The sequence below is a fragment of the Choloepus didactylus genome, chromosome 1, assembly GCF_015220235.1.
Source record: "Choloepus didactylus isolate mChoDid1 chromosome 1, mChoDid1.pri, whole genome shotgun sequence".
Lineage (NCBI taxonomy): Eukaryota > Metazoa > Chordata > Mammalia > Pilosa > Megalonychidae > Choloepus > Choloepus didactylus.
The window spans coordinates 136,414,386-136,437,659 of NC_051307.1; the positions used below are offsets into that span (position 1 = coordinate 136,414,386).

The following is a 23,274-nucleotide window of genomic DNA, read 5'->3' on the forward strand; positions in this document are numbered from 1 at the left end:
ACATTTAATAGTCCAATTATAAAAATGTCCTTTCATGAATCATAACAAATGTCCCACACTAATGCAAGGTGTTAATAATAGGATGGTATATGGGGAAAAAATACATACCCTAATGTAAACTGTGGAGAATAGTTAATAGTACAATTATAATATTCTTTCATCAACTGTAACAAAGTTACCACACCAATGTAAGGTGTTAATAATGGGAGGGGGGGAGGTATATGGGAATGCTCTAGTTTATACATGATTTTTCTGTAAGCCTACAACTTCTGTGACTTCAAGGTATGCTCTAAACCATTATGCACAATGCCTACTTTCCTTCATTGGCAGTACCCTAGGACTAGCTCTACCTTAGGGACAAATTACTGATTCAGCACTTTGACTCAGATAGCAAAGGACTCACTAACAAGCTGTCTCTTTGGACTAAAGCAAGCATTTCATGCATCGCCCTCATACATATTTTCTTCCTCGGACCTTGTAAGCCTAGGGTTTAGTCCAAAATTGCTCAAATCATCTGTGTTAGCCTCTGCCTGGTTTCCTATTCTAGGTTTCTAATTCTTGTTACATGAGTTTCTTGAACTGTGATCTGTGTCAAATCTTTTCTGGCACAACCTAATTTTTGGTTCTGCCTCAACCCCAGTTACCCTATGCAGTGCTTGATCCCCAGTTTGGCAGGGGATGACAGAGAATAATTCTTGTCTTCTTGACATCTAAGATGATTTCAATTGCGACTGCTGATTATCATGGATTATAATTGTTTAAAGTAAGGCGGAAATGCCCAGAACTGCCCGGATTATGATTTTACATATACAAATTCAACTTTGCTTATTCTAAAATAATAATACTAAATTTGCAGAAATAGGCATTACATAAGCTGTTTTCTTTGAACAATATTCTTTACTCCATTTCTTAATTTTCCACTAAGTAAACGACATTGGAACAGTTTAATTTCGAAAACATTTTTATCACATATAGTAATCTTCCACATGCCCTGCTCCCATCGGCTAGTAACATGATTTTAGAAAATAATATAGATTATTACATAATCCCAGAAAAACTAGAATAAACTTATATACACTTTCAAGAAAGGTCAATTAAAGTGAAGATGGTCATATAAATAAATTTCTATTAGCAGAGAGAAACAAGGCTGATTTTCTGTAAAACTTTGGTAACAGAATTTTTCTTGTATGTCTATTCGGAATCTCTATGAGAAGGATTAAAGCTTGTTAGTCTGCCAATAAGGTTAAAAATGTTTTGAGAAATAAAATATTCGGAGGATAAAATACTCTATTTAGAAAGTAGATCAGAAGTCATTATGTATAATACATATTGATTAACATGAAATCAATAATTTAGTGCCCTTAGAACATTTATCTCTGAATATGTTACAGACATATATATTATGGCTAAAGACAGGTTATAAAGTATTCTGTAACATTTATATACACTTTAACTGGGTTTTACTCATATTTCTTTTATTAGAGCTAGTAACTTGTTATAGTGAACATATACTGACATCACTGAAGTTACTAAAACTTGTGTCTCACTACAGTTAACAATATGAATTTCAAAGAATATTTTAATTCACCTGCTTTTCCACTGACAAGTAATTACTATTTCCAGCTACTGATCCTCAAATCAAGGAAGTGTGTTCTTACTTAGGCTAGATCATTATCATCCTATATAATTAGAACCTGATTCAGGTACTTGCTAACTTGTCCTCCTAATGTGAACAATGGCTTATGTTTAATCTTCAGCAAATAGATATATATCCTTATTTCTGCTTAAGACTGAATGTAAGATAACTTGATGGGTAAGTAATGTTGCCAGCTTACTCAACTCAATATTGATTTTCTTCTCAGTAAACAAGTATAGACCTTTTAAAATAACATAGCATAAGCAGGCTTTAGCTATACTCATTTTATTGGTTTTTGCCATACTGTTTCATTCCACTAAGAAGATGATGCAATGTAGCATAAGACTTTGCATGGTATTAACAAATCCATGTTCAGCTTCTTATTCCATAGATAGCAAGCTATGCACCACAGGAATCATTTTTGCAGCAGTTTCTTTCAAAGCCACTCTTATAGTTGTACTTCTAAAATTAGAAGATGTAAGAATGGACTTTTGAAAGATTGAATTGAAAATGTAAATACTGTAGTGCAAAATTGTAATTCTTGGCCTCCTTTTAAATTAAAACTAAAAATTCTGATATAGTTTTTAGATCTAATAGTTGCCCATGTTCCTAGTCTGGTAAAGAAACAAATGTCTTCCTTCCTGTAAATCACATTAATATCATGATCAGGAAACGGCCTTAAGAAGAAGCTTTACCTGTTGGGTAATACCTGTCAGAATGAACAAGTGGATACAATTGCTTTTATGTGACGTTACTCTGCTTCATATAATCAAATTGACAAGCAAAAAGTGATTTGCAGAAACTCTTAAAATAAAAAAAAGTAATTTACAAATAAATAATTTTGGGTATTTTCTCATTATTTAGAGAAAAACTTATTAAAATGAATTTTATTGAAAATTTTACCCACTGTTTACCCTTGGAACTCTATGTCAGGCCAAAGTGTGAATTTATTTTGTAGGGGTATTAATTTTTTTTCCCTAGGTATTTGATTTTGATGTTAGCAGAGAATAAAATAGAGAATTTCATAATTCTACACTAAAATATTTAGGATGCCGTGAAGGTATAGCTTCATTTTTATACACAACTGAAGTACAGGAGAACTAACACTTACATAATACATACTACCTTGGGATGCTATTCTAATTGATTTACAAATACTAACTCCAAGTGAGTAGGTACTATCATTTGTCTCATTTTATAAATGAGGAACCTGAGGCATGGGTTAAAGTTATACAGCTAGTAAGTAACAAACTGAATCTGGACATTTGGGCTCCAGAGAATTACCCTTAGTTGCTGCTTTCCAAATAACTACATACGAATCAAACAAACAATTTTGAGAAAAAGGAGGATAGTAGTCACCAAGGAGTATTTTTCATATGGAATAACAGAACTAAAATAATGCTGTCAAACTGAGAAAATAAATGTTTGTGTTTAATAACAGGAAACTTTAAATAAGTATTTTTCTTAGGTAAGTGGTATAGGCATTACTTAGAGCTAGCTTCAAAAAAAAAAAAAAAATCAGCTGTACCTGTAGAAAATAATTGTTCCTCACAGTTAATAGACATGATGATCATATAAAGTGCTTCTGGGCTCATATTTAATGGCTGCTGTAGGAATGCAGACAGAAAACTTACTCAAGTAAAATTAATTTTAACCTGATTTTGGAAAGAAATATAAAAAAATATATAGTATCAGGAGGTTCAATAAGGTCAGCCAATCTAATAAAAAAAAGAAAAAAAAAAAATACTGGTCTTGGTTTCTTGTAAATTTGTGTCTCACTTAGTAATCTCCAAACAATTTAGCCTATAAGTATATATTGTCTTGTACTTTTCCCTACCATTTCAGGTATATTAGTTATGCCTTCCTAAATTAACTATAAGTTCCTTGAGAGCAAAAGGGAACCATATCTTTCATTTCTCTATCCCCTAAGGTGCATGCTATGGTGGGTATGCAATATTGTGCTAATATTTTTTTTTTAATTTCAAACCTTGTATTTTAAAAATTAAGTATCTACTATAAAGACTCCTAATTACTACTATTAGTGATGAAGTCTGGGTGACCATAGATTGATTTGAGAAGATAGGGAAGTTGTAAGAATCAGAAAGTCTGTGATTGAAAATTTCAGAATTACAGAAGAATATGATATTTTCATATTTGTGAATAATGCATAATGCTTTTACATAATGCTTTATTTACATATATTCCCTTAATATAATTTATTATAATTTCACATATCTACATTGTCAAACAGCCACAATATCTACCAAATGTCAACACTGTTTATATCTTTGGGAGGTGGCATGACAGTTAGCTTTCATTTCTTCATCAGTATTTTTTTTAGTGAAAGTCTGCAGGTGACAACTTAACTCAGTTTTTGCCTGATGGACTACGTCTTTATTTCACCTTCATTCTTGAAGGATATTTTCACCGTGTTTAGAATTCTAAGTTGGCAGTTATTTCCTTTCAAGAATGATGAAGACATCATTCTACTGTCTTACTACTACAATATTTCTGTTGAGAATTCTGTTTCCAGTTTGGTATTTCCTCCTAATCTATTTCCTGCTGTTTTAAGATTTTCTCCTTGTCTTGGGTTTTTAGCACTTTTTTTTTCTTTAACTATAATGTGCCGAGGTGTGGTTTGCTTTGTTTGAATATGGCTTGATGGGTGCTTGCAGTGTTTCATTAGTGTGTAACTTGATGTCTTTTAACAGTTTTGGAAAATTCTCAGCCATTATTCCTTCAAATATTGCTTCTCCAAACCTGTCTCTTTTTCTGGAATTCCAATTACATTGATGTTAAATATTTTCATCATATCTCTTATATGTCTTAAGTTCCTTTCAGAATTTTCCATCTTTTTGTCTTTAAGTGCTTAATTCAAGATGTTCTCTTCTAATCCATCTTCTAGGACTCCAGCTATTATTTTTTTTTTTCCTGCTATCTAGTTTGCTGTTAAGCTCCCACTGAGGTCTCAATTTCAGTGATTTTATTTTTCAGTTCTATAATTTCTCTCTCATTCTTTATAATAGTTTCTAGTTCTCTGCTGAAGTTTGCAATATTATCTTATATTTATATGAACAGATTAATCATAGTAATGTTAAATTCTGTGCCTACAACTTCATTATCTCAATCCTCTGTGAGACCGTTCCTACTGACCATTATTTCTCTTGGTCCTCTTGTTTCTCATGGTTCTTCATCTTGTTTTATCTTGTCATATGCCTCATTATTTTTTTAATTCAATTTTATTGAGATATACTTACATGCCATATAATCATCCAAAGTATACAATCAATTGTTCACAGTACCATCATATAGTTATGTATTCATCACCACAATTAATTTTTGAACATTTTCATTACTCTCCCCCAAAATAAGAATAAAAATAAAAGTAAAAGAGAACACCCAAAACATCCCATTCCCTATGCCCCCTATGATTCATCTAATTTTTGTCCCGTTTCTTTTTTTTTAATTTAATTTTACTGAGATTGTTCACATCCCACAGATTCAAAGTACACAATCAATTGCCCATGGTACCATCATACAGCTGTGCATCCATCAACACAATTTTTTTCCAATTTTTAGAATATTTTCATTACTCCAGAAAAGAAATAAAGACAAAAAAGAAAACTCAATTCCTCCCCTACCCCTAACCACGACCCCTCCATTATTGACTCATAGTATTGGTATACTACATTTGTTACCATTGAAGAAAGAATGTTAAAATACTACTAACTGTAGTATATAGTTTGCAATAGGTATATTTTTTCCCTATATACCCCTCTATTATTAGCTTCTAGTTCTAGTGTCACACATTTGCTCTATTTCATGAAAGAGATTTCTAATATTTGTACAGTTAATCACGGACATTGCCCACCACAAGATTCACTGTTTTATACATTCCCATCTTTTAATCTCCAATTTTCCTTCTGGTGACCTACATGACTTAGCCTCCCCTTTCCACCACATTAACACACCATTCAGCACTGTTATTTATTCTCACAATAATGTGCTACCATCACGTCTGTCTACTTCCAAACACTCAGGTTTAACCTAGTTGAACATTCTGCTCATGATAAGCAACTGCTCCCCATTCTATAGCCTTGTTCAATATTCTGTTAACTTATACTTCATGTCTATGTGTTTACATATTATAATTAGTTCACATCAGTGAGACCATGCAATATTTGTCCTTATGTGTCTGACTTATTTCATTCAATGTAATGTCCTCAAGGTTTCTTCATCAACTCTTGTTTTTTAAGATGGTTTTGTTCACCCACCATACCTTCCATCCTAAGTAAACAATTGATGGTTCCCTGTATAGTTACATATTTATGTATTCACCGCCATCGCCACTATCTATATAAGGACATCTCTATTTCTTCACAAAGAAGGAAGAAGAGTAAAAGAAGGTAGAGAGACAAAAGAAAAAGAAAGAAAGAAAGAAGAAACATGACAGCTAAAAAGCAATGAAAGGAAAGATAGAATTAAACTAAAGTAGAATAAGAGTCAGACAACATTATCAATACCAAGAGTCCATATCCCTCTCTTATGCCCCCCTCTTATAGGCATTTAGCTTTGGTATATTGCCTTTGTTACACTGAAGGAGGCATAATACAAAGATTCTGCTAACTATAGTCTCTAGTTTGCACTGATGGTGTTTTTTCCCCAATACCACCATGTGCCAATTTAAATGTATTATGTCCCCCCAAATGCAATTATCTTTGATGCACTCTCATGTGGGCAGACATATTAGTGTTAATTAGATTGTAATTCTTTGAGTGTTTCCATGGAGCTGCACCCCACCTAATGTAGGTGAATACCCTGATTCGATAATTTCCATGGAGGTGTGGCCCTTCCCATTCAGCTTGGGCCTTGATTAGTTTACTAGAGCACTATATGAGCTCAGACAGAAGGAGCGAGCTTACTACAGCCAACAGGGACACTTTGAAGAATGCACGGAAGCTGAGAGAGCAGCTGAAGCTTACAGACATTGTGGAGATGGACTTTGAAAGCAGACTTTTGCTCCAGAGAAGCTAAGAGAGGACAAACGCCCGAAGAACAACTGAGAGTGACATTTTGGAGAGAAGCTGAAGCTTAGAAAGGAATGCCCCGGGAGAAAACTATTTTGAAACCAGAACTCCTGAGCAGATGCCAACCACATGACTTCCCAGCAAAAAGAGATTTTCCGGATGCCATTGGCCATCCTTCAGTGAAGGTACCCCTTACCTTGGACACTTTATGGCCTTAAGGCTGTAACTTTGTAACCAAATAAACCCCCTTTATAAAAGCCAATCCATTTCTGGTATTTTGCTTAATGGCAGCATTAGCAAACCAGAACAGATTTTGGTACTAGAGAAGTGGAGTGCTGCTGTGTTTGCAAATACCAAACATGTTGGAATGGCTTTTTAAATGGATAAGGGGAAGATTCTGGAAGAATTGTGAGGAGCCTGATAGAAAAGGCATAAACTGTTTTGAAGAGACTGTTTGTGGCGATATGGACTCTAAAGATACTTCTGATAAGGCCTTGAGCAGAAATGATGAATATGTTGTTGCAAACTGGAAGGAAAGCGATCCTTGTTTTAAAGTGGCAGAGAATTTGGCGAAATTGAGTCCTGATGTTGGACAGAAGGCAGAATTTGAAAGTGACAACCTGGAATATTTAGCTGAGGAGATCTCCAAGCAAAATATAGAAGTAATCTGGCTTCTTCTTGCAGCTTATAGTAAAATATGATAGGACAGAGATAAACTTAGAACTGAACTCTTGGGTTCAAAGAAACCAGAAACTGATGTTTTGGAAAATTCTGGGCTTCCAGAGAGTGGAACCTCAGAAGCTACAGCCCCACGTGAGGATTTAACTAAACATGGAACCCAGCCACCATTTCAGTATGAGCCAGGATTGGAGATGGAATTATCCAGAAAGCATTTTTGGAAGTCCTATTGTCTGATGGCTTTGACCCTGTGTGCTTCATGCAAAGCCAACAAAATTTTTGTGAGATCTTTATAGACAGAGATGCTGCTGGCCTGAACTGGAGGAGACAAACAAGGAACAAATTGAAGGAACAATTTCTTCAAAGACAGAGCCATGGAGGTTGAGGCCTGAGTCAAGAGGTCTCAGGCTGGGAGAGCGGAGTGGCCGACATGCATGGAAAGGGTGAGTTTTCCCTGGAGGTCGAGGGTGGGCCTTCCACCTTGATGCTCAGGAAGAGTGCTGTCACCCCAGCTCTCAGAGAGGGTGAAACACATTCCCAGGGGATTGGGGAGAGTCTGGCTGCCACCCCACTGTTCTGAAGGGTTGAGCACGTACCCTGGTGCTGTCCAGATGTTTCAGGAGGGTGGGGCCGAGAAGGTGGTCTCCCCAATGTGTGGATATGTTGGAGCACTCACCCCAGCATTTGGAGAGAAAAGGGCTGCCACAAAGGCCCTTAGGAAGGATTAGACTCCTGCTCTCTGAAGCCCCAAGGATAAAACATCATTCTCCAAATAACTCTTAGACTTTGAAATCATTAATGGAGTTTGCCCTGTGGGTTTTAGGAACTGTTTTGGTCCGTTAAACCCTGTTTTCCTTTCAGTTTCTCCTTATGGCAATGGGAATGTTTATACTATGAATGTCCCTCCTTTGTATACTGGAAGCAGATAACTTGTTCTAAGCTTCAGCGGTCCACAGATAGAGGGGAATTTTGTATTAGGACAGACCAAGGCTGTAACTGATTTTGATAGGATCTTGAATGTACTTATTGTTACTGAAATGATTTAAGTTTTGGGATATTGTAATGGGATGAATGTATTTTGTATACGGAAAGATCATGTCATTTTGGGGTCCAGGGGGTGAAATGTGCCAGTTTGAATGTATTATGTCCCACAAAACACCATTATCTTTGATGCAGATGTAGTAGTGTTGATTAGATTGCAATTCTTTGATTGTTTCCATGGAGATGCACCCCACCCAACTGTAGGTGATTACTCTGATTAGATAATTTCCATGGAGATGTGGCCCTTCTGATTCAGCTTGGGCCTTGATTAGTTTACTAGAGCACTACATAAGCTCAGACAGAAGGAGTAAGCTGGCTACCACCAAGAGGGACACTTTGAAGAATACACAGAAGCTGAGAGAGCAGCTGAAGCTTACAGAGACATTTTGGAGATGGCCTTTGAAAGCAGACTTTTGCTCTGGAGAAGCTAAGAGAGGACAAACATCCCAAGAGCAACTGAGAGTGACATTTTGGAGAGAAGCTGAAGCCTAGAGAGGAACGTCCTGGGAGAAAACAATTTTGAAACCAGAACTCTGGAGCAGACACCAGTCACGTGCCTTCCCAGCTAACAGAGGTTTTCCGGATGTCATTGGCCATCCTTCAGTACCCCCTTACCTTGGACACTTTATGGCCTTAAGGCTGTAACTTTGTAACCAAATAAACCCCCTTTATAAAAGCCAATCCATTTCTGGTATTTTGCTTAACAGCAGCATTAGCAAACTGGAACACACCCTATTTTTAACATCTTGCAATGCTGACATTCATTTGTTCTCCCTCACGCAAAAACATATTTGCAGATTTTATCAAAATTGTTCAGCACTCTAGGTTTCATTGAGAGATAAAGTCCCAGTCTTTATCTTCCCTCTTTCCTTCTGGTGTCCCACATGCTCCTAACCTTCCTCTTTCAACCATACTCACAGTCATCTTTGTTCAGTGTAGTTATATTGCTGTGCTACCATCACTCAAATTGTGTTCCAGATCTCTCACTCCTGTCTTTTCCTATCTGTCTGTAGTGCTCCCTTTAGTGTTTCCTGTAGAGCAGGTATCTTGTTCACAAACTCATTGTCTGTCAGAGAATATTTTAAACTCTCCCTCATATCTGAAAGACAGTTTTGCCGGATATAGGATTCTTGGTTGGCGGTTTTTCTCTTTCAGTATCTTAAATATATCATCCACTTCCTTCTTGCCTCCATGGTTTCTACTAAAATCCTTACATAGTCTTATCAAGCTTCCTTCATATGTGATGGATTGCTTTTCTCTTGCTGCTTTCAGCATTCACTCTTTGTCTTTGATGTTGGATAATCTGATTATTAAGTGTCTTGGCATAGCCCTATTCTGATCTATTCTGTTTGGGGTATGCTGTGCTTCCTGATCCGTAATTTCATATCTTTCATAAGAGATGGGAAATTTTCATTGATTATTTCCTCTATTATTGCTTCTGCCCCTTTCCCTTCTCTTTTCCTTCTGGGACACCCATGACACATACATTCATGCATTTCATGTTATCCTTCAATACCCTGAGAATTTGCTCATATTTTTCCATTCTTTTCCCTATCTGTTCTTTTGTGTGTAGGATTTCAGGTGTCTTGTTCTGCAGTTCCTGAGTGTTTTCTTCTGCCTCTTAAGATCTGCTGTTGTATGTCTCCATTGTGTTTTTCATCTCTAGTGTCATACTTTTCATTTCCATAGATTCTGCCAGTTGTTTTTTCAAAGTATTAATTTCTACCTTATGTTCGCCCAGTGTTTTCTTTATAGCCTTCATCTCTTTTATCTTCCCTGAACTTGTTGATTTGGTTCTTTTTATTTCATTTAGCATATTTCTTTGAAAATCTTTAATAAGATTGTTTCATTAAAGTGAATCCATATCTCATCTGTATCTTCAATGAGGTGTAAGTCTGGTTCCTTTGACTGGGCCATATCTTCGTTTTTCCTAGTATAGATTGTAGTTTTCTATTGTCTAGGCATCTGGTTTCCTTGGTTACCCCAGCCAGATTTTCCCAGACCAGAACAGGTTCAGGTCTCAGAATGGGGCTATATTCAGGGTTTATCTTACAGGAATGACAGGCTTTCCCATGAGGTTTCCAGTTCCTGTGCTTTTCCTAACCTGCCCAGCAGGTGGCGCCTGTCAGCATGTCACTCCTGACTGGTGTAAGGAAGTGTGGCCACTTCAGTTTCTGTTCTGGCTATTTTCCCCCAGGCTCTGGGGTCTGGTTCTGAAGGGAAAGCTGGGCCCCACCTCCTTACTCTTAGAGAAGATAAACCCTCTCAGGAGTTTTCATCTGCATTTGAATTGTTGTCTTTCTGATTCTGTAATCTCCTCCCCTGTCTGTGTCAGAGTGCTGGGGACTGAAAATGGCTGCAGCGCTCTCTCTTCTGAGCCCCTCAGGTTGAGAGAGAGGAAAAGGGACAGAAAGCCCCCTTTTGGAGCCAGTACACGGCCCCTCAGACTCACTTGTCAGCCAGAGGTAACATCTGGTCTTCTGGGCTCCCCCTCCCAGGTCAGATGAATGTTCTGTTTTAAGGTCAGTCATCACGAAAAGCCTCTGCTTTTTGGGGGTTTGTAGCTTGTATTCAGCAGTACAAATTTGTTAATTAAAACCCCAGTTGGAGCTCAGCTGAGCTATATTTGCTAGCTCCGATAGGAAAGTGCTGCTAGTTTCTAGCACTGTGAGGCTTTGCAGCAAAGCCTGCCATGGGGAGAGGGGGCTCCTGGCATGATTCCAGAGCTTTTACTTACAGATTTCATGCTGTGGTCTCAGGCATTTCTCCTAAACCAGGTTGGTGTACGATGTGTGGACAGTCCCAGCTGTCTCCCAGCAGTTATTCCAAATTATTTACTAGTTGTTCCTGGTTGTTTATTAGTTGATCCAGGGGACTAACTAAATTCCACTCCTCTCTGTGCTGCCATCTTGCCCCTCCTTGCCTCATTATTTTTAAATAGATGTCAGATAGAAAAAATTGTAAAGATAACTGAGGCTTATAATGTTACCTTCTTCAGAAAGGACTTAAATGTGCTTTGGTAATTGTCTAGGAACATGAGCAATCTTGGATCAATCTGGAATTGAGATGATTCAAAGCTGGGTTCAAGTCCCTATGGTGGCCTATTTCTGTTTCATCGTTACTTTTAGGGAATAATCTGTTATGATCCCAATACATTGCCTGGTGATTTTACCAGTCTCCCTCTCCTTGATGGGTCCTGAACCTAGTTTCTGTCTCTCTAGCCTCATGAGCCTCTCAAAAACTCTTCCAAGATTCTTAGCCTCTCAGTTACCTCTTCTAGAATCAGCAGGCAGATATTACTACTGGAATCATCTCTAGATGAAAACTGGCTCCAAATGTTGAGCTCACCTTCTGGATTCCTTTCTTTCCTGGAACTTGGACCCATACTTCTCCATTGCCCTTATTAATAACTTTTTGATGCCTTTGAATATACTTTTTATATATTTTAGCCAACTCAGAGAGAGGGTGGGTTGGAATAAGCTAGTCCATCATTATCCATACCCCATAAATTTTGATATGGTACTTTCATTATGGTTCATTTCTAGGCATTTTATAATTTCCACTATGATTTCCTTTTTTTAAGTTATGAATCATTGAGGCATGCTGGTTCAAGTATTTTTTTTTAATTAACAATAAAACAGCAACAATTTACATATAAAGTTTATAAAATGGTTTCATATCTTTTGTATCACAATGGCATTCTTAAAAGTGGAATTTAACAGATGGGCGACTTAGTTCAAAGGGACTATTGAAGATCACACAGACAATGAGAGAACATTAATCCCTATTTGAATTTACTGTATTTTATTATTTGTTTTGATGTCTTCTGTCTCCCCCTGCTAGAATGTAAGTTCTTTAAGTACAAGGGCCTTGATTTTCTTTTTCACTGCTCTATTTATGGCAGAGAGCATTACCTAGCAAGTAGTGGATGCTCAGTAGACATTTTTTGAATTGATAAAAGTTACTAAAGGAATGAATGATAAAAGGAGGATTAATATAATCTTTTGTGTTGCAATTCTGAATAAAGCTATAGTTTATATTAATTTAGTACTATGTAGTTATGAAGTACTTTTTAAATATTATATGTTATTTAATATTTATAACAATTCTAGGCAGATTTTCTCCTCTTTCTTTCTTTAGAGTCACAGTAATAAGTTAAGCGACTTATTCTGGACCTCATTCTCTTACTTCAGCTAGAAAAAGCTAAGCTATTTCCACTAGAGCATAACTGACTCCTTAAATTGTGATAGCTTCCTTATGTTACTCTTAGTTTTGCGTATTTGTGGACACTCGAAATGTACCTTCAACTTTCTAATGTTTAATTTACATTGGAAATATCTGATTGAAATGAAAGTCTGTGGCTCTGAGTTGGCTTTGAAATTTGTGTTTGTAGAGAACAGAAAATATTTAAATTGTTAAGGAAATACATGGTGCTTAGTTCCCTAGAGGTCTAATAACAGTTAAATAGATATCAGTATATTTACATTGCATGTACACATAAAGCTTGCTTAAAATATTACTAAAATGTGATCTAAACAGGCTTCTCACCTCTTATGGAGTATAGTTGAATGCATATGAAGCAAAACATTATTACTGAGATATTAAGAAAATAAGGAAGGATTCCTTGCTTTGTTAAAAAATTTTAAAATTATTTTGCACACATTTACTGGAAACATTGAAACTGAGGAACCAACAGCTGATATTCTGTAATATGACAAAGATAAAACTATACCTAAGAGAAAGGGTAAAGATATTTAGCAATCAAGTTCTTGCAGACATGGAATCAAGGAACTATACAGGACAAATTGCTTGGGGAAATAGACAGACGACTAGGCTAAATGAGGATTCTTGAGGAATTTTAGACTAAGTAGGAACTGGAGGAAAAATATGCAATAGAGCAATGCAGTGAACTAAGTAGGCTGATTTTCTTTTTAGAGAACATGCCTCTCTAACATTAGTACCAATGTGTTAAGAGACTATACAGATTTCTTTAAAAAGGCATTATGAAAGATGTAGGACTATTAAATCTGATATGCAGGAAACACAAATTTCCTAGAGGGATATTTTAAATCTTATAATGGAACTAACTAATAAAGTAAGACAAAGTGGAGAGGGGAACAAATTTTCAAATGTTTAAATCTAAGAAGGAAAATATACAATAGATGGCCAATTCTGGACAAGGGCTAGAAAGGATAATCCTCTTATTTCTGTCTCCCCTACTTACATCAACATGACAACTGAAGAAACTGCACATAGCTCATATGGTTCATGAGGATTAAGTAAGTTAAAAAATGTATAGTCCTAAGAACATAGCCTGGCACTCTCTTTTCCTTACAGCTACTAGTCCTCTTTACTTCCACTTCCACTAAAGGATGAACTGAAAAAATAAAAGATGAAATAAAGGCCAATGTATTTTACTTCTTGTCAATCTGCTGTGGCAAAATATTTGATGAATTTAAACTTGAGCAAATGAGACCTAGGGATTGCTCTAAGACTTCACATGATCTGTCTCATATTATGTCCATATCACCAGTGTTCACCATTTCCATGAATAATTTAGAGTGGGAAAAATATTTGAAGTAAAATACTAACAGATGGGTAGAACTATTTTGAATAAACACAAGGGGACAAAGAATTCAAAAGCTACTATACTTATACCAGAAATAAGAAATTCATATTAGAAGTAAAAATGCAGAGAAAGATTATGCTTGTAAATTGATGTAAAGCATAATTAGAAACCTTAAAAGCATGCTACATTAAATATAAAAACAAAATGCACAAAAACTAAGAAGATATGCTAAAGCATCTAATATAAGAAAAAGAAATTGAAGGATAAAAGTTGAAATGATTTTTATATATTTTTAAAGTATAGTTAGGACAGTTTTAAGCACATACAGAGAAAAAGAGAAAGCCAGTCAAGCATTTATTGGATCAACTAAGAAGAAAGAAAACAGAACTGAAGGATTTAATACTATTACTTTTTTCTAAAATATAATAAGTTTATTTTTAAAGAAGGAAGCTGTGAACCTAAACTATAAATGTTCAGTTGACCTTTACTAAGTGATGGTAATCTTTATATAGGTCAACTAATGTGGGAAGAGTTAGAGGGTAAATGGCTCAAGAAAGAGTGCCCATAATAAATGTACTAGTGATATTCAGTAAGTGGAAAATAACTAAGCATTACAAGGACCATGAAAAGCCCTCTAAATGGGGTCCTACAATTTAAAGGGTAGATGGTAAAGTAGTCACCCTGGACAAGTTTGGGTGTATAGCCTGACTTTTATCTTGGACTCAATAGTGCAAACATAATTATGATATTGATTTAAAAACACTCAAAAGATAGGACTGCATAACAGTCGGAATGAATTTGCAAGGCACAAATCTTTCTATGCTAATACAATAGCTTTCTGAGATAACAGAAAGCGGATAAATGGAGCTGGGTAGAGAACATTTATCTACCTTTTAACAATGCTTTCAACCCTGTGCTGCATATCAGCATGCTGAGAAATTAAGAGATGAATTGTATAAATGATGTGACAGAGTGAATTACTAGTGGCTTACAGGTTGGAAATAAAGAATTATTATTCTTTCAGATGCAAAAGTACATACACAAACAAATACTGATGTATCTCAAGTTTCAATTTGCAGCTAGACTAATTATACGAAATAAAATAAATGCAGCTTCTACATTAATCATTTTCAGGGAAAGGTTAATTTGATACCATTTAAGTTTCTAGACAACCCACAAGAAAAAAACATTTGGAAGTATAAAAAAGGACCAAATCTAGTTAGTGATTTACTTTCACCTACAAAATAAAAGCAAAGGAAACCTACTGAATAAAAAGCACACATTTTATCTCTTACACAACACAGTAAGTGTTGTGTAGGATATTTTACCAGAAGGATTTTTTTTTTCAACATTTGTGGTAATATTCTTACATTTTTTGGGGGTGCATAGAAAATTCATTGAGCATGGGTAAAGACTTGATAAATCCATATTAGCAAAAATTGATAGTATTTTGACATTTCCTGGTTTCACTTGCATGGCTGTAGTTCATTAGCTCAATAGCCTGAAGGGTGAGGACCTGTCTTAGGAAAGGGACGTAAAGTTGAGTTATACTTTCAATGAGATTATTTGGAATTCGCTGCAAGCCCAAGCTAAACTATTTAGCATGGATTTAAAAGAATAAAGAGTAAACTAATCATTCTTTCATTCATGCATGCATGCATGAATGCAAGAACTGAGTACCTATTATGTGCTGGACACTGTGGATGAAACAGTGAACAATCTAAGTTCTGAGGCCTCCACAATCCTGGAGTTTATACTGTAGTTAGAATTACAGGCTTGTAAAGACATTAAAGAAGAGTTATGATTCGAAGGATGCTGCTTTTCCAACAATTCTCAGGTATTGAAATGGAAAAGGTGATTAAAATCACAGGTTTATCAGTATATCAGTATATCACAGGATAAGGTCAGTTTGATTTAGTGAAAAATCTAAAGGAAAGAATACTTTCAAAATAATTACAATGTAACTTTCAAGTACCTATAGTTACTTAAGAAACTCTTAACGAACTATCTTTTTAAGATGTTCAGAATTAATTTAATGAAAAAATAGAGACTATTAGAAATATCAATTGTTAACATGTACAAGGGGTTCAGAAGTATTCCAGAACAGCTTCTCTAAGTAGGGCAAGCATTCATATTATTTTTTTCATAATAATAAATCACCTGGCAATTTCAATATCCATGGCTAGCGTCAGTGGCATCCCTTTTCAACTGATTATGACTCTAATTAAGATGTGAATTAATGGAATTAGGCTAATAACTACTGTAACATATTTTTACTGTGTTGGTTGGTAATAAGTAATACACTTGTGATTTACAGTACCATAGTGTTTTATAAGGACCATTATGTTATTAATTAGTTCCATTGATCAGAATACCACACAACATAGCAGTAGTAAAATATTTTAATTTGCTTAGACTGCTTTGCATCTATTTTTATATCTGTTTGTACTATGGGCTTTATCCATGAGTACAAATAAAGTCAGATAGGTTGCTTCCACTAAGAATGCCAGGATGTGAACTTCAGAGAGTCAACAGAAGAGAATTCTACAGAGGATTCTTGCAACTAGAATTCACTTGTTCTCTTGATAAACCATAAAATTAGTTCATACAGGACAGGATTACTCAGGATTTCTGGAGGCCAAAATAAGGTAAGAATGGCCAGACTGATAATCAAACTTAGTATGTCATTAGACGTTTCCATATATATAAATTAGGCCATATATCTTTTGAATCTATTGGATTTGTAGGGTCCTGCCATCTAAATCTACAGAAGTTTTTTGTTTGTTTGTTTTAATTTGCTTTGGGGGCTTGGCTCTGATGGGCGGCTGCTTTTAAGCATTCTAAACCATTATAATCAAACATTTTAGGTTCTACTGGGTCTTAGCTTCTAAGTGCAGATTTTTTTTATGGTTATTATAGTAAAAGATATGTATTAAGATAAAAATTTTACCTTTCAGTTTAGACAACAGCATTCAAAGACAGTATTTTGGCACACATTATCAGGGCTTCAAATCCTCAGAAGCTCACGGAGGAAACGGTTACTCTGCTAATGAGTCAGTAAACTGACACGATTGCCAGTCCAAGCAGATCATCAACTTAACTTACTGAGAAAGATTTGCCTGGATCTTACTTTAAGCACTCTAATTTACAACAGTAGATAAAAGGCCTCTGTGAAGGAAAAAGGCAAATTTTTCACTCACATAAATCACAGCATACTAAAGGGGAAATAATAATTTGTTAGAAGAGATAAAAATCTGTTATATTTGTTTGCATAATATTTGGTGGAGTTGCTTAAATGTTACTCATAGAGAAGAAAACATATCTAATCCATAAAAATTATGACATGAATTCCTTAATTTGAATTATGACTATTTCTGACATTTCAGACTTTGTTTTTGCCTCTTCACAGCTTTAAAAAAATTTTGTAGGCAAGATTTTTCCTCATCACTGCTAAAATATTTTAAAGTGAATAGATAAGTTCAATCCATTTCTTTGACTTACACTGATAATTTAACTATAGAGTTGAAAGTCAGAAGGAAACAAACCAATATCAGCTCTACTTTTTAATTTTTTATCTTCTTAATGTCTCAGAATATAAAATAAGATGCTTATAAACTAATTTCATGATACGAAACATAAGTGTTCAAGATATTGAGTATACTGTGGTTCTGTGTCATAGTTTAGGTTCATCAAGTAGCATGAGGTACACCTTCAGGAATCTGATTAAATTCTTTGGTCTATCCAGGGAATGGAGAGAATTATGCCAAATAGTAACCATTCACAATAATGACTGCTTTGGAAAAAAAAAAAAATGAACATATGCTTTTACCTTCCTCTTTTCTTCTTTTTGCTTCTTCCTCATTTCTTTCTTTGGCTTTCAGTGCTTCATCAGCTTTTGCTGAAACAAAAACAGTATTTCTGCATTTATTTTATGTCCGTATCACAAATGAAAATATTGGGGAAAAGGATTTTTTTTTGTATGTGAAGTTGTCAGAAGAAAGTGGTTAAAAATTTGAAACACACATTTCAGAATCTTTATTCAGAATAAATATTTAGAATATCTGATTCTTTGAAGCTTAGTTCAGGATAATCTCTGAACAAAGAAAGGAAATGATTTTAAGAAATATAAGTTTAAATGATGGCATGTAAACTGGGAAAAACTGTAGAGGTCATTAAAAGTCATCTGACAATTACATTGTCAGTGTAATGCCACCCATTTTAAACTTTGGAGTAAAGTTTTTAAGCTACAATTCACATTTTAAATATAAAAAACTTGCAATATCTATGGAACAGTATCAAATTAGGTAGCACATTATATTTTTTAATGCACATCATGGTAGCAGTTCTTTATTCATGTTATGACAGCATTTGGTAAAAAGAATCTTTTTCCCTCTAGAAACCTCTTCCCTTATTACTTAATTATCTACTAGTTGCTCAACTGCAGGGGTTTTCAAACACTTTACTACAGATGTTAAAAAGATTAAAAATACACAGCACAGTAACAAGGGACTATCAATATACTCTGTAAATTAATTAAATTTCTGTTCTAGCACATCATTTATTCCAAAGCATTAATGTCTCAAAGGAGCGATTCTCCTTTATTGCCATCTTACTGCCTGATAAGTGAACTAAGTGAAAATAAGCCTCTAATAGCATTACAGTTGATGAAATATTAAGTTGAAAAAGTATTACCCCTTCAAAAGAAAAAGAATCAAATTGTGTCAGCATTAAACTTTGGATGAGTCTCTTTTATAATGATAGCAGCAATGTAAACTGTGATTAAAGAAATAAACATACTTACTCTTCAGTTTTTTGCTACATATATTTTTCCTATACAAAATCGACATACGCTGTGGAAGCACCAAACCTGGCTTAAAGGGGGAATTTTAAGAAAATACATGCTAAATATGTAAATATTTTTCTTCAAAGTTTGATTTTTCTTCACCATCAGCACTGACATTTCCTTAAAATAAAAAACTTATATGAAGTGATATATTCAATTACATAGACATCTGTTTCCATTTATAAGCTTTTATACATACTTAGACTGCATTTAAAGTCATGAAATATTAAAACTTTTATGCCATTCTGTATCATTGCAAGAATCTGTTAAATTAGATAATAAAAACAAACCACCATTTACTCTAAAGAGCTTTACTTCATTTACACTTTATTCTCTCTGGTAGAAGGACAAGGATAATAGAAATTCCATTTAAATTCAATTTTGGTTATATGTGTAATTGTAGATATACCCCTTGAGTCATGTAAAATGCTCAGCTTATGTTTCTTTCAAATTATCCTGCTCAGACTCACATTCTACTCCTTACAACCATCTTCAATATGTATTAGCAGAGCTCATTAGACTGAAATTTAATAATACAAACATCAGGTGGATTTCAAGAACCTCCATTAACAGCGTAAGATGGATTGCTTATATATAACTCTTGGGCCAACTGGGCACAATTTAAATTCAATAAACTACCCTGCCTAAATCTGATTTATCTATTTCACTATGCTGGTTTGTCCTTTCTTACTGATTTGTTGCTATATACGGACAATTCATTGGAATATTGTTTTATATGTTTTTTTTTAAAACTGCAAATGGCTCTTGTGCTATGCTTAAATATTTTATGTAATTGAGCTTCATGCTATCAATCAAGACTCCCAAGTATGTATGTATGTGTGTGCGTGTGTGTGTAATCTTTTGAATTATGTTGAAAGAGCATAGATAATAATTAATCTAAAAAGCACATGTTTGAAAATGTTATCAATAATCATGTTCTCTACAAAGAATCTGAATGTATTCACTTGAAGATAATTCATTTTTTTCAAATTGGGTTGTTGGGATAAACTACATTGATGCTTAAGGAAATCTGAAAGAAATGTTCTTTTTTTCTTTCTGTTTTATGATATTATGATTTAAATGTTAATAAAGGAAGAACTCATAGTCATTCATATATGATATAATTTATCTTGATAATTTTCATATTCTTTAAAAGGTGGTAATCCCATTTTACAGATGGAGATACTGACTCACATTAAAAGTGCCATGAAATTTGACCCCAAAGAGCATAACTGGTAAGTGGTAAGACCTACACTTGTGATTCTTGATCATTCCCTTAGGACTTTACAGGTGAATTTAGTATAAAGCACACTATTTACAAAAAATACTCACATCTTCCACTAACCTTGTGCACAACTTCCAAATCTCAGTGCTTCCAAACTCTCCCAAGCTAACAGTCCCCTCCAGGCTTTGTTTCCTTGCCTACCCAGCTTGGACCCCAAGACGTCCATTTCAATTTCGTGCTTATGAATGCTCTAATTTTCTCATTCCTTTGTTGTTTCGTCAATCTGTTAACAACACATCTGACCATATTTTCTATTTTTGCTGTCGAGGCTTCCTACAAAACATTTTATAAATGCAATGGGCTCTACTAAAAACCAATGATTTAGAAATTAACATGCATTCTTCCATGTTGTTCCTCCTTAGCCTTCAAAGTTGGTGCCCATTCTCATTTTCTACAATTTACTATGTTTTCTCCACTACAAAAGCCAATATCCTCACAAATCCTGACTCCCCTTATATTTTTCTTAGTCTCACTCCTACTCACCCAAAAACTTTTATGTTTATTAATCCTTACCCTCTTCACTTTGCTTCAGAAAGTAAACTCATCCACTTGTGTTTTAGAACGTATTCGTTTCCATATTCTTCAGGATTCTTTCTGCTTCCTAAGCTTCAAACTTTCTCTTCTTTACCCTCAGACTACAAACACAAAAATACACAAATCCTTTACAAAATTTACTCTTCCTTTCAACTAAGCAACTGCCTTCCCTTATTCCCATGGTTTTTGCAGTGGTCCCTAAAAGACTCTGTAGTAGCCAAATCTAATCCTCAGTTTTATCTTGCTAGAGTATCTCTATGTTTTAAACTGTTAACCAACCACATCTTTCTCAAGACACTTTTATAATTCTGACAATAATCTGTCAACCTTTTTTGGCTACTGTCTTTTTACCCACCTTTTACTCCTTGGAGTTCTGTTCTTAGTAAGTCTATCAGTCTACAGAAGGTCTAAAATATAACCCATGTGTCTATTCTAGCCATAGACATCCATGGCTCAAGTTCTGGCCCCTCTCCTGATGTTCAGACCTGATTTTCCAATTACTTCCTGGATACCTCCAACTAGATATTTCAAAATCATGTCTATGACTGAACACAACAATCTTTCACTTGCCTTGGTATTCCCTCTTTTCACCAGACACCCAATATCTCTGGTTGGAAACCTCTGTGACATGTAGCACATTTGAATGACTAGGAGTTCCATCAGACTTTACTCCACTGATTATCTCTAGAATCTATATACTCCCTTCCATGTTTAGGGCTTCATCTCTTTTCATTTTGAATAAGACAGAAACTATCTGATCTCTGTACTTCTAATCCTATTCCTTCCAATGTGCCCTTTATATTTCAACCAGAGCAAGGAAATGGTTTATTTTTTATTTTTTTAATCCTCAGCAGGAAGCACAGTATCTGGAAAATAAAGATGCTTGCTCAATAATTGTTAAATGAATGAATGCACCTTTCTAAAGCACAAATATAATCTTATCTTTCCCTGCTATAAATCTCTGAGATGTGTATCGCATATATATATAAGTCCAAATTCCTTAGCATGCCATTTAAGGCCCTTCACAGTCTGGATCTCAATTTATCCAGCCTCCTTTTTCAGCACTCCTCCATCCTCATTCCAAATATCTGTAATCCTCACTCTCTGTGCCACATTATCTTTTGTTTGTATTGTTACGCCTTTGTTCTGCTGGGGTGCCCAATGCCTGAGAAAACCCTATCGGAAAGTTTTAGATCAAATGTTACCCTCTTTAATGAAGCTTTCCTTCATCAATGACTGATCTGTCACTTCCTTCTTTCTCCTTAGGTACTTTAATACCTTCTTTATGGAATGTATCACCCTTTATCCCTTCATCTGAGGGCATACCTTGCTTCTTAACAGCAGAGCACAAAGTATGTGTAACAGAAATTGTTAGTGTTCTCTTCTTCACGAGCCTTTAGTTAGACTATTCTGTAGTCTCCCCTGAAGTTAGGTATAGCCATTTACCAGAGTTCAGGATAATGGAATGTGAGCATAAGTAATGTGTTTCATGTTCATGCCTGGCCCATAAAAAACTCCCATGAGATTGTCACTCTTTTCAACCAGTGAAAACTCAAGGAGAGCAAACCACACGATAAAAGGAATCTGGATTGCTGAATTTGTGCAAGGAACAGTGTTTCCCTGATGACTTACATTACACTGTGACATGAACACAATAAATTTACATTGTTTAAGCCACTGAAACTTTGAGGTTGTTTGTTATAGCAGTTAGCCAACCCCTGGTTTATACAGAGATTTAATTAATATTTCCTAAACAAATGAAAAAGAGGTTTTAGAAAGTCAAAACAAATACTACAGTTCCTTCTAAACAAATATGTGTTTCCTTCTAAAGTGAAAGTCTCTCCTTCAGAGAGGAAGCCCTTCTAGAACTGTTTTTCTTGAATGATGGAGATCAGAAGAGCAGCAGCAGAGGTGACATGGGGCCAAATTGGGAACTATTCAGTATGTATCATCAACACTATACGCTAGAATTTATTAAAATCTACTGATATTATTGAAAAGTTCCATAGGGATATATCTAGCTAAGTTAGATTTGACATGATTTGGGGTGGACATATTACACACCCTACAGGAGATAATCAGTTGAATCAAGCATTGGGAAAGACTAACAGGTTATCCAACTTGTCTCCTATATTTAGAAAGGACTGCATTAATATTCTTAGAGGGAATCTCTTTATGAGGGTTTAACAACCCTAATTCTGAAGTTCTTTCCTATAGGGTAGGGAATGTCTCTGACATTGCACCAACATGTACAGACCAGAAATACTGAGGAATTCCTAAACAAAACAAAGCAGATGGGAACAGATCCATGGAGAAGATTAGAGGGAACCACAGCCCAGTCACCTTCAGTGGACTATTATAGAGGTGGGAGAAGTTCCAGAGATGCTTTAATCTTAGAGTTAGTGGATACCAAACATATGAGGTAGGCCTGGGGCAAACACCTAATGGGAAATTAATGACTGAGATGTAGGACAAAAGCCCCTCCTCTGCATATGGTAAGTATGGGGTTACAAGTGGTATTTTAACCTCAAAGCATTACTTTAACCTGTGGGTGTAGGAGTTGCTGGGGCCCATGAAGCAAGGGCAGTTAATTACTGAGCCCTAAAAGGGATGAGAAGTTACTAGTGTTCCCTTACCAGCAACACATCTTGCCCAAGATAC

General features: G+C 35.2%; 1 protein-coding gene across 1 annotated transcript in view; it reads right to left on the reverse strand.

Annotated features, from left to right (window-relative positions):
• RSRC1 (arginine and serine rich coiled-coil 1) overlaps positions 1-23,274 on the reverse strand; it is a 511,688-nt gene that overhangs the window by 80,812 nt on the left and 407,602 nt on the right. Inside the window, exons 8-9 of the mRNA XM_037823719.1 lie at positions 17,803-17,849; positions 3,165-3,243 (exon numbers count right to left, since the gene is read on the reverse strand). Of these exons, the coding sequence (XP_037679647.1) occupies positions 3,165-3,243; positions 17,803-17,849 (126 nt within the window). The remainder of the gene's footprint in view (positions 1-3,164; positions 3,244-17,802; positions 17,850-23,274) is intronic.